Source organism: Plectropomus leopardus, chromosome 12 (assembly GCF_026936395.1).
Source record: "Plectropomus leopardus strain MGB_pleo_1.0 chromosome 12, ASM2693639v1, whole genome shotgun sequence".
NCBI lineage: Eukaryota > Metazoa > Chordata > Actinopteri > Perciformes > Serranidae > Plectropomus > Plectropomus leopardus.
In genome coordinates, this window is record NC_142187.1 from 35,445,001 (window position 1) to 35,462,500 (window position 17,500).

The 17,500-nt window shown below is 38.6% G+C and overlaps 2 protein-coding genes across 3 annotated transcripts in view; one reads left to right on the plus strand and one right to left on the minus strand.

The window, feature by feature from the left end:
• LOC121951355 (CYFIP-related Rac1 interactor B-like) overlaps window positions 1-4,433 on the minus strand; it is a 16,519-nt gene extending 12,086 nt beyond the window's left edge. The window contains exon 1 of the mRNA XM_088085969.1: window positions 4,185-4,433. The gene's annotated coding sequence lies outside the window, so the exon portion shown is untranslated. The remainder of the gene's footprint in view (window positions 1-4,184) is intronic.
• Window positions 4,434-5,413: 980 nt separating this feature from the next.
• phb2a (prohibitin 2a) overlaps window positions 5,414-17,500 on the plus strand; it is a 15,740-nt gene continuing 3,653 nt past the window's right edge. Inside the window, exons 1-7 of one of the 2 annotated variants that reach the window (XM_088085970.1) lie at window positions 5,414-5,519; window positions 8,298-8,427; window positions 9,290-9,374; window positions 10,695-10,774; window positions 12,622-12,806; window positions 14,182-14,311; window positions 15,484-15,587. In XM_088085970.1, the coding sequence (XP_087942096.1) occupies window positions 5,499-5,519; window positions 8,298-8,427; window positions 9,290-9,374; window positions 10,695-10,774; window positions 12,622-12,806; window positions 14,182-14,311; window positions 15,484-15,587 (735 nt within the window). In that variant the 5' untranslated portion in view covers window positions 5,414-5,498. Of the gene's footprint in view, window positions 5,520-5,772; window positions 5,794-8,297; window positions 8,428-9,289; window positions 9,375-10,694; window positions 10,775-12,621; window positions 12,807-14,181; window positions 14,312-15,483; window positions 15,588-17,500 lie in introns of those variants that run through there. The other variant, XM_088085972.1, reaches the window with a different exon arrangement.

Here is a 17,500-nt window from a genome sequence, read left to right on the forward strand (position 1 = left end):
AAGATTAGATTAGATCTTTATTTGTCCAAAAATTTGGAAAATTGTCTTTGGCTTCACAAAAAAAATGACATTAATTACAAACAAAACAAAATAAAGACGCAGTTAACACTGTTCAGAAAGAGATCGAAGCTAAAAATATAAACATCTTTTTTTTATTATTATTATTATTTGAATCAGGATATTTTATTCTATTTTATTTTATTTTATTCTATGTTATTTTATTTTATTTCTCGCTGCTGGTGGTCATTTGACCATTTTTATCATGTTTATTGTTATCATAATAAATCGGGAAAATTCTATAAAATAACTGATTTTCTGTTAAAATGTCAAAACTTTATTGAAGTTAATAAATCAGGAAAAGTCTGAAAAATAACAGTGTTCCCCCGCAAAACCTTAGAGAACATTTCTGAAAATGTATTGTTTTATTACTTCATTTGAATTAATTTGATTAATTTTTCACTTTCTTGAAGGTATTTTATTAAATAAATCAGGAAAAATCTGTAAAATAACTGTTTTTATGTTGTTTTTAGTGTCATCACTTTATTTAAAGTGTTCAATCCTAATAAATTAGGAAAAAAATATTTTAAAAAGTGTTTCTCTGCAAAACCTTAAATGAAAATTTCTGCACATTTATTGTTTTATGACATCATTTGAATTCAGATATTTTACTTTAATTTACAGATTTTGTTTTGCAGCTGCTGCTTAAAGTCATTTTTTTTAAAAAATTTTTCTAAGGTATTTTTAACTTAAACTTGTACTTTAACAGAAAAAATAAATCTTTAATGTTTTTATGTTAAAATTTTAATACCATCACTTTATTTAGGGAGTTTCGTCATAATAGAAACTTGTAAAATAACACTGTTTCTCCAAAAAACCTTTAATTATTATATTTATTATAGCCGCTGATATTTTACTTTAATTTTCTGGAGGTTATTTCATTGATTTTTTTTTTACGATTTTTTACAGCTAATATTTTTAACTTGTTGTACTTTAACTTAAAAGAAGCGAGTCGATAAATCTTCCACAACCGCTGATGTGTTGACAAGTAAACTAGAGCTGCAACATTTAATTGATTAGTCGAAATTAAACTGATCTGAAACTATTTTGGTAATCGAGTCGTTTAATTTATTCTTCAATCAAAAATACTTCCAAATATCAGATACTTTAGATGTGAGGATTTGCTCCCATTTTTATTAAAGTGAATATCTTATTTTCAGTCGTCGTCTCCGACTCTAAGAAATCATGTTGGACATTTTTCAGCTTTTTTATTGATCCAATAATTAATCAATAATGAAAATAATCGAAACCATATTTTAAATCTGCTGCTCGAGTGAAGCTGAAGTAAAGTTAGTTACACTGTTGGAGAATTTCCGGTACTTTTCTGGAAATACTCAAGCATAGCCTGTACTCGAGTACATATTACTTTAGGAAGTAAGAGTAGGAAAAATATTACTTTATTTTAATATCACAGTACTTTTACTGCACAGCGTCATGCAGGAGTCAGACTGAGCTGCAACATTAAAATCCAGATCACATCAAAGATTCGGCGCTCTGCAAAAACCTCTTTCACTTTCAGCGTTTATTTTAGATTCAGCGTCTGAGTTTTTATTTGGAACGCAGCCGCCTCACTCGTGACGCAGTATTTGTTGGCAGTGGTTAAAGAAATACTCTGAAGTTTTACTTCAGTAAAAGCAGTAATACAGCAGTGTAGAAATACTCTGTTTAAAGTGAAAGTCCTGATTTCAAAAGTGTTACTTTTTTAAAATGATATATCTAAAATTATGCTACAGATATTTATAAAATTCTTGATCATTTTTGGACCATTTTTGTGAAGTTGCCACCTTCCACTTTCTTTCTCAAAGAATTCAGCGGCTTTGCTTGGGCGTCAAAGGGTTAATGGCACTCTGAATACTGCAGTTTTTCTTACTATTTTGTATTAATAATCTGAATCTGCAAAGTTTTTCAATAAACGCAGTGCAGTATAAAGGCGCTGGTGGAGTACAAGTATCAGGCAGCAGAAAATGTGAATACTCAAGTGAAGTACAAGTAGCTTAAAACTGCACTTCAGTACAGTATTTAGTACTTTCCACTACTGTCTGTTGTTGTAGTTTTGTGGTATTGGATTATTTTTTTCTTCCAGCACTCTTCTGCAAATTATGAAGGTGGCAAAATGCAGATACTTGCAGTACAAGTACCTCAAAATAGTTATTAGTACTTTGTTATGAAGTTTCCATTACAGTATGTTGTTGTGGTTTTGCAGTATTGATACTTAAGAAGTATTTCTTTATTGCAGGACTCACATTACATCATTTCTGATAACTCACATCTTAAAGAATAAAGCTTGTTTAAAATGCAGATACTAGTACTACAGTTACCTCAAAATTGTACTTAAGTACAGTACTTTGTTACTTCCCACTAATGTTTGTTGGTGAAATTTGTAGTACTGATACTTCAAATATTATTTTTTTCTTCACATCGTCACATCACATAATTTCTGTAAACCCACAGCAACAGCTTAAAGTATAATGTTCGACAAATTAGATACTTGCAGTATAAGTACCTCAAAAAATTTCTTAAGTACAGTTCTTTATTATAGACTTTCCACCAATGTTTGTTGCTGTATTTTGTGGTATTAACAGGTACATCAGAAGTTGGTTTTTTTGCATTATCTCTGTTGATGTTTTAGTGCAGTACTAATACTCAGAGGTTACTGTTTTCTTGCAGCATTAATGCCGCATCATCTCTGTAAACTCTCAGCTACAGTTTAAAGTACAAAGTTTGTGCAGATATTTTGCAGTAAAAGTACCTCAAAATTGTTGTTAATTACTTTGTTATAGACTTTCCTTCACTGTTTGATAAGTAGTTTTGCAGTATTAAAACATCAGAAATACTGTTTTTTTGCTTTGTTATAGCTGTTTGTTGATGTTTTATTGCAGTATTAATACATCATTAGTATTTTTTTCTTGCAGCATTCACATCACATCATCTCTGTACACTCTTCGCTACAGTTTAAAGTACAATGTTTGACAAAATGAGGATACCTGCAGTACAAGTACCTCAGAATTGCAAAGTACTTTGTTAAAGACTTTCCTTCACTGTTTGTTGATGTTTTATTGCAGTATTAATACATCAGAGGTTACTTTTTTCTTGCAGCATTCACATCATCTCTGGAAACTCACAGTTTAAGCTTCAGCTAGACAAAATGCAGGTATTTTGGAGTAAAAGTACCTCAGAATTGTTCTTGAGTACTTTGTTATGGACCTTCCGTCGTTGTTTGTTGGTGTGGTTTCGCAGTATTAATACATCATTAGTACTTTTTTAGCTCTCACATCAAATCGTCGCTGTAAACTCTTACCCGCATTTTAAAGTACTAAGTTTGAAAAAATGCAGATATTTTGCAGTAAAATACCTCAAAATTGTTCTTAGGTACTTTTCAATAGACTTTCCTTCACTGTTTGTTGATGTTTTATTGCAGTATTAATACATCATTAGTATTTTTTTCTTGCAGCATTCACATCCCATCATCTCTATACACTCTTCGCTACAGTTTAAAGTACAGTGTTTGACATAATGAGGATACCTGCAGTACAAGTACCTCAGAATAGTTAAGTACTTTGTTAAAGACTTTCCTTCACTGTTTGTTGATGTTTTATTGCAGTATTAATACTCAGAGGTTACTGTTTTCTTGCAGCATTAATGCCACATCATCTCTGTAAACTGAGCTACAGTTTAAAGTACAAGGTTTGTCAGAATGCAGATGTTTTGCAGTAAAAGTACCTCTCGGCAGCAGTATTTGGGTAAATGTAGGTTACTCGGGTGCTTGTCGCGTGCACAGCAGGCCTCCAAACACCGTGTCGTCACATACCTTCAGTAACCCGCCGTGATGTTGGTGACTCAGGGATCTGGTCTCAGAGCAGAAACCAAACCGGACGCTCCCCGGGGAGTGACGTAATAACAAAGTAGTAATAAAGTAGTAATAATAATGATAATGACGGTCACGGCGATCACGCGCTGTCGCTGATAAGAGAACAGAGTCGGGCTGCAGTCTGTTCCTGGTGAGTCTGCAGCGGTCTGCAGGACCTGACATGTCTGATCTGAGACCAGGATCCACCCAGACGGGACTGAGCCCTCCGACACCCCCACCCGGCCACGAGCACGGCCCCCCTCCTCCCCCCGCTCCTCACCTTCACTGATAGCTGATCGATGATCGATGCCGTGGTGTCGGGGCTCCGGTGTGTCCGCGGTGCTCCAGGTGTCGGCGGTCCGCCTCCTCTACATGCTGCGCGAGTGTGAACCCGGAAAAACGGCCCGCGCGGCGCTCCGTTAACTATAAAAGGAGTGATTTCCTCAGGAGGAACTCTCTCTGAGCCAATCAGCGAGCCGCCAGGGCGGCAACTGCAACTGCAACTGCAACCGGACAGTCGGCCGACGGAGGCAACCCGAGCTCCACTGCTGCAACTGCAACCGAAAGAGAACCGGCGAGTTTAGGAGCTAAGTATGGAAGACCATTTCTGCCAAGACAAAAATAAATAAATAATAACAGTAATTATAACAACAATAACAATATATTTTTTATTATTTTGAAAAGCATATTTTGTGCGCACAGCAGTATGAGTGTGTAATATTAAAGTGGGATCTAAGGGTTAATTTCACAATTTTGTCATTTTTTGTCAAAAGCCAAAATGATCAAAAAATGAAGAATGAAAAACACGAAGAGAAAATCTATTTAGCATGTAGTATACTGAAAATATGTATTTTATACTGAATATACTGAAATATGTGCGTTTTTTTTGTCATCTAAAAACAAAGTGACATCATGACAAAAACCTGGCATTTAAAGGGTTAAAATTCTGTAAATTAAATTTTGATTTTGAAAATAATGTTAAAGCAGGCACTAAGGGTTAGTTTCATGATCTTGTCTCTTTTGTTTGTTTGTTTGTTGTTGTTGTTATTGTTATTGTTGTTTTTAACTCAGCATCTCATTATTTGGACTTCTAAAGTCATATAATTAAACTTGGAACTTCAGTTTTTACTTAACTATCCCATGATCCTGACTTCATAAGTCATAAATGTAACTACTCTTTTTATTATTCTAAGATGCCTGTTACCTTCAGGCAGAAGGACTACAGATGAAAACAAAGTTGTAGAATAACTCGGGTGCATTTACATTTCTTTTTAATGTGGATTAACCCTTTGAAACCTGTGCAAATTGACTTGATTGATTGATTTTTTTTTTAAATTTTCATTTTTGTAATCTTTATAATTTTAATAATAATATAATATTTATTTACTTTTATATTATTATTATTATTATTATTATTATTAGTAGTAGTAGTAGTAGTAGTAGTAGTAGTAGTAGTTATTGTTATTATTTTTATTAACACAATACAACCTCGATGAAATCCTACATTTCCCATGCTGCCCCGCGTACACGGAAGTGCGTCATCACGCGTGACCTTGTCGTTCTTCTTCACTTGGGTTTTTCTGAGAGGACGAGCATGGCGAATAAAGAGCCCGGCGTAAGTGTGTTTTCACCTTTAAATCTTTAAAAAAAATCATTTATATCGCATTTTCCCGCCTTCGGTCCGGTTGAACCTCTCTGCTGTTTCCCGCCGTTTGCACGCCGGCTCGTGACATAAGCGGTTAACGTTAGGATGGTTAAAAGTGCACGTGAGTCAGGCGATTGTGATGTAAGCTAACGTTAGCTTCAGAGTAATGATGGTGGCCGAGGTGTTTCCAGGAGCTGCAGGTCAAAACTGAAGCTGGAGGTTTGATTTAAGCTAATCAATGTCGGTTAGTTATTATTTCATCGGCAGTCTTGCAGGAATGTTCCTTTTAGCTTCGCTCGCTTCAGGTGCCAGTCTCCGCCTAAAAATCTTACAAATGAACAATTTCTCTCGAGTTTAAACGCGTTAATGCGTCATATCGCAGCACTTTGAACTCGTGCAGACTTTGTAGAGTATCCTCTTCAATTCGGCGTACATGTTATACACTGAGCCGCTTAAATATCTTTACAGTCATCGGTTATGCTGACCGCTGCACCGGAGCCCGGTAATGTCACGTTACGCGGCGGTTGATTTAAATAACGACAAACAAACAGAAAATGCTGATATTCTGTTAAAATAATTCCACTTTTTCGGGGTACCCGTAAGCCGAAGTGAAGTTCGCAGCTCATTAAATTAAAGCAGATCATCAATTGTGTCTAACAATGGGATTAATTTGCTTTTCGTTCCAGCAAATATTAAATCAGCGGACGTTTGAATGGAGTTTGGTTGCTCCTGCTCACATATGGAATGCGTTTTTGTGGCTAGTTTCAGTCCTTATGAGAGCGTTTGGAGGTTCAGATAGTGTGTTTTTATCCAGTCATCACACGTAATTCAGTGAGTACAAACTATATAAACTTTATTAAGAAAATCAACAGTGTGTAATAACAACAACAACAACAACAACAATAATATATAGGACTTATATGAGACTTTCTACATACTCTAAGGTGCTTTACATGAGATACAAAAATAAGACAAATACAAAATGAAGGATGTTAAGTGCTGAGAGATGCTTACATGAAACAGAGGAACAGAATACACAGATGAAACATTGAGGGTATAAAAGGTGAGATTTGGGGAGGCAGTGGGAGACCGCTATTGAGAAGTGACTGAAAAGGCTCGAGCAGAAGCAAACGCTTACATATGCCCATCTTACACTCGTATCAAGTTAAACTACTTTTTCAATAATAAAAAAAACATTCAGTCTTGTAACCCTCAAAAATAATGCTGTAAATCATTCTTTTGCAAATTAAAAAATTAGTCGTGCATTTTTAAATTTTCAGACAGCAAAGACACATCTCCTTTTAATCTCTCTCTTTTTTTAGCTTTTGGTACAGAAAAATTAGTCTTTGAAAACCTCGAATCAAAACCCTTGTACTCCTTCTGGAAGTGACTTTTTTTCTTGCGTTAAATATTATTTGCATTATTTCATAATAAACCAAGTCTTTAGGTTTCCTGGTTTGGGATTTAATAAAACAACAACAGTTCACGTGTGATCACATTAATCAGCCTCTTTATGTCACAGATGGCTCATTTTTGTTGTAAGACTATTGAAGCTGTCGTTGTTTTAAAGGTCGACCGCCACAGTTCCTCACTGTAAGACACATAACGAAGTATAAATGAGCAGTAAATTATATACAGCCCCTCAGAGTTTATATATATCTATATCAGGACTGCCACTGAGGTTTAAATTTTGAGTTGACCTTCAGCATGGTTAGTGATCCCGTGTGAAGGTCACTCAGTGTTTTGTCTGTTTGTGAAGTTTTAACCATGAAGGACTTTTCTGCCCTGAAATCAGCTCAGTGTGTGCTGAGCCTTCGAGAGTGAGCGGCTGTACTCTTCTGAATCAGAGGATTCGTTTTTCAAAGGAACATCGTGCAAAATAATAGAGACATAATGTAAAATAAAGCTAAGAAAATTTAACAATATCATATTTAAACATTTATCTGTTATTAAAGTGCCTGTTTTTTTTAAGTGTACAGAAATGTGCGAATTAGGGATGCCCCAGTCTGTCCTGTTCATCCAGTATTAAGCATCAAGTCCCAATACTTGTTTTTATCTGAATAATCCAGCTGCACACTTCACACATAAACTACTTTAAATGTATAAAAATCAGTGTATGTGCTGACAAGAAGAAATGTCTGCTTGCTTCATGTTTTCTTTTAACTAAAATAGAAAAAGGAAACTTTTTTTTTTGACGGCTCTTATTACAATTCCACTTGCTGCAGCATTTGTTTTTTCAACCAAATGACAAAGTAAAGAAAGTAAAATGCGTCTTCAGAAACTGCTCTCAGATCCACTTAGTGCTGCGTTGTAATAAAAGTACAGAACATTAAAAATGAGAAATAAATTCATCATGTTATAGCTGAACTTTAAACATTTCCATTCACAACAAATAAAAAACAGTCACTCATCGCAGCTTTGCAGTAAAACTGTTTCACTTAAAATAAACAACAGAAATTTAATTCAACATGAAAATAATCAGATTTTTTCTTATGGCAGCAGCAGCATCACAGTAAAACCCGAATATCTGCCACAAATCGTGCTCTCCGTTACGACACCTGTGTGACGGCGGACCTAAACAAAGGATCGGACGAGGCGCGTGCTCAAAATAGCCGATCCCGATCGGTTAAAGAATGTGTCGATCAGGCCCGATATCGATCCGTACGATCCGATCGAAGTTCAGTGTCGGTGCAGAAACGAGTTTCCGACGGGAGACGGCGGTGGATGACCCGGAGGTTTGTGTTTCAGGGTTTCCTGCAGCAGCTGCGGCAGATCGCAGGCAGGATGTCATCGGGACCTCGGGGTGCAGGACTCGGCGTCAAACTGCTGATCGGCGCTGGAGCTCTGGCTTACGGAGTGAAGGAAGCGACGTACACAGGTACAGGTGCACAGCCGTGCGTTCAGGACGCTCACACGAGGTCAGGAAAAGTGGAGTTATTGTTATTAACTGGACTTTTGAATCCTGCGAACATGTTAGGAAATAAATCCAGTTCTCAGAGTCGGACTTTAAACGGACTCGGCAGTCTGAGCGTGGTCCTGGTCGCCGTGCTGTGAAATATTTGCAGGAGCAGCACGACTTCATAACTGAGTGAGATCGCTCATAAATGTGGAAATCCAGAACCAACAGCAGCGTCACGGCGTGCGTTTGTACGTTTGACCGAGTCACTCCTGTATTCTCAGGTTCAGCTGCTATATTTAATGTTGAATTCCTGTTTTCACTGAATATTTAGAAATAGGTTTGTTCGTTTACTTTTGTTTATTCCCAGTTTCAGCTGCTGCGTTTTATGCATTTTGATTTATTTTCAGAAATGTGATTCCTTCTTGTTTTGAGTTTGAAAGCTGTTCCAAGTTGCTGCTGGTGCAAAATTGTTGCTGTTTTAATAACAAATAAATTAAAAAAATAAAGATTCAGTGCATTTATATCTATGTGTTAATTGTTACATTTAGTTTTACAAAGTTAGAAGAGTAAAGTTTAAGTCACACCTGATGCCTTTTCCCCATGGTCAGGTATACAGTTTATTAATTCAACCATGGGATCGGATCAGTGTCGGGTATCGACTGATTCGTAAAGCCCGGGTATCGCTGTCAAGCCTGAAATCGTCGGGTCGCTGCATTTCTGTAAATAGTATCTGTTTATAGCGGCGAGCTGAAAGGGGGGCAGATCTCCGGCTGTCGGACAGGCTGTCTTCTGTCGTGGCCTCAGGTATTAATAAAGGTTTCTGTGTTTGTGTTTCCTGCAGTTGAAGGAGGACAGAGAGCGATCATCTTCAACAGGATCGGAGGGATGCAGATGGACACGGTTCTCTCTGAGGGACTCCACTTCAGGTACGAGGCGCCGCGCGAATATACAGCTGCATGTCAGAAAATTACAATATCGTGAAAAAGTTACTTACTCTAAGTAATCTAATTCAAAAAAATAAACCTTCATATATTGAATATTCATTACACATAAACTGAAATATTTCAAGCCTTTTTTTGTTTTAATTTTGATGAATAAGGCTTATAGCTTTTTAATAACTATCAGAAATCCAGCATCTCAAATTATCAGAATATTTCCTAAGATCATTCAAAAGTATGTTAATTTATATACTAAGTACTTGGTTGGAGCTCCTTCACTCCGAATTACATGTCACTTTCTTAAATAACTGATAAACACTGAACTTTTTCATGATATTCTGATTTTTGAGATGCAGCTATAAACACACCTGCAGAGTTTCAAGGCAGTTCGATCATCAGGGTCCAAACAACGCCACGCCCAAACCGTCCCACGACCTCGTAAAGCTCTCGCCTTCACCTTCATCTCCGCTAACATCTGTCCGTATGACGTTCCCTTTTTTTAATACAGCCCAGAGAGGCAGACATAAAATAAAATAAACAAAAAATAAATAAAATATTTAATGAAATGAAATAAAATAAAAATAAATAATGAATTAAATTAAATTAAATTAAATTTAGCAGTCTGACAGAGTCAGTAAAGAAAAAGTTAAGAATGTTCCTATAAGCTACCATAACAGCAGATTCAGGTCTCAGAGGCCCGACACGTCGGACCCAGAGCCGAACAAAAATGTCCAGAAGGACAGTTTTCAGGTTCTGTTTTGTCTGTGAAGGATGTGAATTTAAAGGCTCGTGTTTGTGCAGTTTTCGGGGCTCTTTTAATTCCTGAGGACACTCGCTCGATGAGCGGGAACGGCTAAATATCCAGTTTCCATCGCAGTTTTGCATGAAATAGGAGCTGGCTACCAAGTTGAGCGGATCATCTGGAAGTTTTGAATCCACAATTCCTCTGTGAAATCGTGGACTACATCTCCCAGAAATCCCTCATACGTGGCCGCTCCCACGTATAAGGGGTTCGCCTTTCCATCATGGCTCCATAACACACCTACGTGGCCTTGGATTGAAATAATGACGGCTAGTTTGGTGGCTGCAATAGAAATAAAGCTGCTGATGTTTTGAACATCCATCACCATGGTTACTGGGATGTTATCAACAGAGAAGTCGCAGAGCATCACTCCACAGCTCCACGTTGAGTTTTATCGACATTTTGAAAATATCTCTTTAAGTTTTGCACAAATCTGTGGTGAAAGCCCGCCTGATGACCGGATGTTTGTTTGCTGCTCTGCTCTGACGTGTGTCGCGTCTCCTCAGGATACCCTGGTTCCAGTATCCCATCATCTACGACATCAGAGCCAGACCCAGAAAGATCTCCTCCCTCACCGGAAGCAAAGGTCAGACTCCGAAATCTGAAACACGAACACTTTGTGAAAAGTTCAAAGCTGAGGCGACACGAGCCAGTTTTACGCTGCCTGCTCAAGGCGGGAATATCCCGCCGCTATCCCGCCTCAACGGTCTGTATAAAAGGTAGTAACGGCTCCTAAATAAGTGAAAATTTAAATAAAATAAGCTCTTCTGAGGTTTTACAAAGTCAAATTCCCCCCTTGCTGACACTTTCTTTGCACTTTTTAATTAATCAATTTTTTCAACATCATTAAAATAAAACGCCAATACAGATAATCAGCAAAATGCCAAATATCGGCCCCAATAATTGGTCGAGCTGATAATCTGTCGACCCCTAAGTTTTGGCCATATCGCCCAGCCCTAGTTTCCAGAAACTGTTCCGAAATGGCATCATGCACGGACATGTGCGACAGTCCTCACCGACACGAGCAGTTTTACAAACGGTCTCGCTCCTGCGAGGTTTTCCAATAAAACACCTGTCATTGCGCCGACCAACACACCCGGAGGTGGATATTATTAGCGACTGATTCATCACATGTACCTGTGAGCCAGGCATCACCAACTGACGGACCGCGGTCCAGCTCCGGACCAAAACTCTGTCCTCTCTGGACCCGCGGCCAAGGTGTAATAAAATGTAAGAATGAGAACAACATTTTTTTTAAGAGTAGTGCTGGGCAGTTAATGGAAAAATAATCAAAACCGACATTCAGAACCTCTAACCGACATAATGTTGCCCATGTTGGTATGTCGGTTATTTAGAAAATCTGTTAACCCTTTCCCTACTTTGGATGAATAATTTAGAAACAGCAGGACGCATCGCTCCGTGTCTCATCCAGCCGCTCGCGCTGAGCTCTCATTATTATTACCAGGGGCAGATGTAATGTTTTGGGGGCCCGGGGCCACAAGCACATGAGCTTATTTTCAGCCTTTCCCTAACTGTGAATGTCGGCAGGCTGTCGGCAGCTATAGGAGAAGTAGGCCGACTCAAAAGTTTTTAATTCCTGAGTAAAATGATTAACAGCACAGAAGTTTGACAGAAGCTGAAGTCAGAGTCCTGCAGTCAGGAGAGGTTGGACTATTATCAGCACAATGTGCTTCAGTTTACCTGAAGTCTCTTTCAGATGGAGCTTTTCATTTTGATATAATGCTGGAAAGTTTAATCAATAATAATAAATCATATGTTTATTACACTCCAACACACCATGGTCACATGACACTGTGTCAGTGAACTATGAGGACAAAAAACAAACCACAAAAAAAACAAAAAAAGCAAAATTATCGTTCTTTAATCGTCATCAAAGTAAAATGTTCAGTTAATGGTGATATTGATTTTAGGTTTGAGGCTCGGACCTTTGCTGGGAGGACATTTTAGTACCTGGACCTCTGTGAGTTTCAGTAGAATAGGTCCTCCAGCTGGTGATGCTGCTCTACAGTATATTTGTCATGTTCAATGTCTGACAGAAAATAAATATTTAACCTAAATGAACCTGATGATATCTTCATATCTCACTGAGGAGTCAAAGGAACCTTTAAGCTCCACAGAAATACTGATTTGATGTATATCGTGATATATATTGATATCTACCGATATGAAAAAAAAATGATTGCAATAAGACTTTTTTTCATATCGCTCAGCTCTAATTCCAAATTCTAAATTTGGCAAAAACAACAATGAGTAACCTGGTAAGAATTTTGAAGATGCATATGGGTTCCAAATATCAATTATCGGTCTCTTTAAGTACTAATATCGGTATTAGCTCTGAAAAAAACAATATCGGTCGACCCCTCCTCGGTATCATCATCAGCTGTTAACGTATTTTCCTCCGGCTGCTCTCAGACCTTCAGATGGTGAACATCTCTCTGCGAGTTCTGTCCCGGCCGCTGGCGTCCAACCTGCCCGTCCTCTACCAGCAGCTGGGACAAGACTACGACGAGCGTGTCCTGCCGTCCATCGTCAACGAGGTGCTGAAGAGCGTCGTGGCAAAGTTCAACGCCTCGCAGCTCATCACGCAGAGAGCTCAGGTACCGGACTCAGAGCGTCAGCCGCTGTGGCGACTTCGAGCTTTTTTCACGTGTTTTTATCAGCAGATGCAGTCAGTGGCCACTTTATGAGGAACAGCTTTAAAACGACTGCTCTAACAAAAACGCTGCCCGTGCAGAAGCACGTTCAGTTTTTAGTAAGTCTCTCTGAAATGTGTATTTTTACTGTTTATCATTGAGGTTTACAATTTTATTTTTGAAAACTTTGGTGGGATTAATTTTCTTTTAAAATGTTGACTAATTTTTTAAGAAAAAGTGTTTGTTTTTTTTCTTCACTTTTTTTTATTTTAAAGAAAAACTTTTGAAGACATTTTTGAACCTTAGTTTTTGTCTTTATTCACATCCTCCATCGCCACAATGTCAGCAGACTGATGTTGACGCAGACCAAAATAGGAATGAAACTTGTCCTCAGAAGACGACAGTAATGATGCGTTTGATTCCTGTCGTCCCTGAAGAATTCGGCGTTTCCTCCTCGGCCTCCTCACAGCAGCAGCAGCTCAAACATCCATTCTCGTGGAGAGCGTAGCATTTGCTCTGCGCCACTGTTTACAGAACGTTATCGTTCATCAGCGTGGACGCTCACCACGTCATAGTCACAGTGCTGATCATCGTTACAGTGCTGATCATAGTCACAGTGCTGATCATCGTCACAGTGCTGATCATAGTTACAGTGCTGATCATAGTCACAGTGCTGATCATCGTCACAGTGCTGATCATAGTTACAGTGCTGATCATAGTTACAGTGCTGATCATCGTCACAGTGCTGATCATCGTCACAGTGCTGATCATCGTCACAGTGCTGATCATAGTCACAGTGCTGATCATCGTCACAGTGCTGATCATCGTCACAGTGCTGATCATCGTCACAGTGCTGATCATCGTCACAGTGCTGATCATAGTTACAGTGCTGATCATCGTCACAGTGCTGATCATAGTCACAGTGCTGATCATCGTCACAGTGCTGATCATAGTTACAGTGCTGATCATAGTCACAGTGCTGATCATAGTCACAGTGCTGATCATAGTCACAGTGCTGATCATAGTCACAGTGCTGATCATCGTCACAGTGCTGATCATCGTCACAGTGCTGATCATAGTTACAGTGCTGATCATCGTCACAGTGCTGATCATAGTTACAGTGCTGATCATCGTCACAGTGCTGATCATCGTTACAGTGCTGATCATAGTTACAGTGCTGATCATCGTTACAGTGCTGATCATAGCCACAGTGCTGATCATCGTTACAGTGCTGATCATAGTTATGTGTGCACAGCCCTTTAAACTTTGGGAGAAACGAGGGAGTAAAGATCCCTCCGTTAGCTCTGTTTCGTGCTTTAAACGTCGACTCCTCCTGCAGGTGTCCCTGCTGATCCGCAGAGAGCTGTTTGAGCGGGCGAAAGACTTCAACATCATCCTGGACGACGTGGCCATCACCGAGCTCAGCTTCAGCCGAGAGTACACCGCCGCGGTCGAGGCCAAACAAGTCGGTGAGTAGAAACGGCGCGACCTCTGAGAAACAGAAACATTAAAGACAGCAAGAAGGAACTCGGCAGAGTTAGGATAAAATTCAAATATACACGGAGCTTAATGTCAAAATAACGAACACAAAGTAACGGACCCAAATCAACAACAACAAAAACAATAAAAGCAACAAAACCACAAAGAAGAGGAAGTAAAACTGAAAAAACATACATTTATGAGGTTAAAAACATAACAATAATAAACAAATAACGTTAGTGTGTTAGTGTGTGATGTTGGTGTGTGATGTTGGTGTGTGATGTGATTGGTTTGTGTGTATTGTTGGTGTGTGATGTGATTGGTTTGTGTGTATTGTTGGTGTGTGTGTGTGTGATGTTTGTGTATTGTTGGTGTGTGTGATGTGATTGTTGTGTGTGTGATGTTGGTGTGTATTGTTGTTGTGTGTGTGATGTTAGTGTGTGATGTGATTGTTGTGTGTGTGATGTGATTGTTGTGTGTGTGATGTTTGTGTATTGTTGGTGTGTGATGTGATTGTTGTGTGTGTATTGTTGTGTGTGTGATGTTGGTGTGTATTGTTGGTGTGTGATGTGATTGTTGTGTGTGTATTGTTGTGTGTGTGATGTGATTGTTGTGTGTGTGATGTGATTGTTGTGTGTGTGATGTTAGTGTGTGATGTGATTGTTGTGTGTGTGATGTGATTGTTGTGTGTGTGATGTGATTGTTGTGTGTGTGATGTTAGTGTGTGATGTGATTGTTGTGTGTGTGATGTTGGTGTGTATTGTTGTTGTGTGTGATGTGATTGTTGTGTGTGTGATGTTGGTGTGTATTGTTGTTGTGTGTGATGTGATTGTTGTGTGTGTGATGTGATTGTTGTGTGTGTGATGTTAGTGTGTGATGTGATTGTTGTGTGTGTGATGTGATTGTTGTGTGTGTGATGTTAGTGTGTGATGTGATTGTTGTGTGTGTGATGTTGGTGTGTATTGTTGTTGTGTGTGATGTGATTGTTGTGTGTGTGATGTTAGTGTGTGATGTGATTGTTGTGTGTGTGATGTGATTGTTGTGTGTGTGATGTTAGTGTGTGATGTGATTGTTGTGTGTGTGATGTGATTGTTGTGTGTGTGATGTTGGTGTGTATTGTTGTTGTGTGTGTGATGTAATTGTTGTGTGTGTTCCTCTCCAGCCCAGCAGGAGGCGCAGCGAGCTCAGTTTTACGTAGAAAAAGCCAAACAGGACCAGAGACAGAAGATCATCCAGGCGGAGGGAGAGGCTCAGGCTGCAAAGATGGTGAGTTTGTCGTCAGGTCAAACGCCGCTCTTTCCTCCGCGGGCTCAGATATGAAATATGTCCGCAGTCATAAATGTCATCAGAGGTACATAAAACCGAAAATATCAACAGAAAATAGAAATCAAACAGGAGCAAAGTGAGATCAAAGAACTGCATTGAAAAGTGACGCATGTACTGCATACCACAAACAGGATACTACAAAACTCATGTACTGCATACTGCATCTACTTCATACTGCATCTACTACATACTGCATGTACTACAAACTACATGTACTATATCTACTTAATTATGCATCGTCTACATACTGCAGGTACTACAAACTCCATGTATTGCATCTACTTCATTATGCATTGTCTACATACTGTAGGTACTACATACTGCATGTTTCTCATACTGCATATATGTAGTACTTGTAGTACTACATACATCTACTTCAAACATCATCTTCTACATGCATAATGCATGTACTAAATACTACTCCATGTGACTTGCACTACATACATACTGCATCTACTACAGACTGCAAGTATTACATATGTCATGTATTACATACTGCATGTACTTCATACTTTATGTTCTACAAATTGCATATAGGTATACTGCATCTAATAGATACTTCATCTTCTATTTACTGCCTTTACTACAAACTGCATGTGCTAAATACTACTGCATGTGACATGTACACACATACTGAATGTGGTACAAACTGCATCTACTACAAACTGCATGTACTGCATACTGCATGTACTACAAACTGCATGTACTGCATACTGCATCTACTACATATGTCATCTACTTCATACATCATCTACTACATAAATCACCCATGTACTAAATACTGCTGCACGTGACCTGTGCTCCGTACATACTGCGTTACTACAAACTGCATGTACTGCATACTGCATCTACTAAATACTACATCTTCAAGAACTTCAAATTGCACGTACTAAATACTGCATTTGCATCATAGGGTCATCCACTCAATACATCATCTACAACAGGCATAATGCATGTACTAAATATTACTGCATGTGACATGTGCGAGATACATACTCCATGAACTACATACTGCAAATATTACGTTACATGTATTGCATACTGTGTGTACTTCAAACTGTATGTTCTACAAACTGCATGTTGTGTATTTATTTTTTTATTTATTTTTATTTACTTTAGACTACATGCAGTACGTACGTCGACCTTCTACATCATTTACTACATGACATGCACTACATACATACTGCAGGTGTTACATACTGCAAGTACTACATACTACATGTAGGTGATAAATTGAATATCTATATATATATATATATATATATATATATATATATATATATAGATATATAGATATATATATATATATATATATATATATATATATATAGATGTATCGCGGTACGTTTTTCGTGCAATGTTTAAAATGATTTTATCTTGAACTTCGAGATAAATGTTTTCGCTCTCATAGCCGCCGGCGTGAGACTCGTGATCACGTGACCCGCTGTGATTCGTAGAAAATGTAGAGTCTGACATTTAGGAACGTGTGCTAAATGTGAGAGGACTGTTGAAAGTATATTTACTGCAGAGTGAGTAAAAGTACCACAGACTGAAGAGCTCCTTCCTCTCCGTGTGCTCCGGCTGCGCTGTCGTGTAGAAGCGTCTCGTTAACACGTTAAACGCCTCCAGGTCAGATGAGTCTCTGTCCCGAGGTGAACTCCTCACCATCGCGTCAAAGACAGAAGCCTCTTAAACAAACACTTCATCCAAATATGCAGTAATTATTTTCCTGCCCGTCAACATGCGTGAGAATATTAAATCAGAGCGGCGACACGCCTGCAGCAGCTTTCATCCCCGTAATGATCCGGCTGTCTTATTCCTGCTCGGAGGGACCGGCTCGTCCTGCTGTTGCT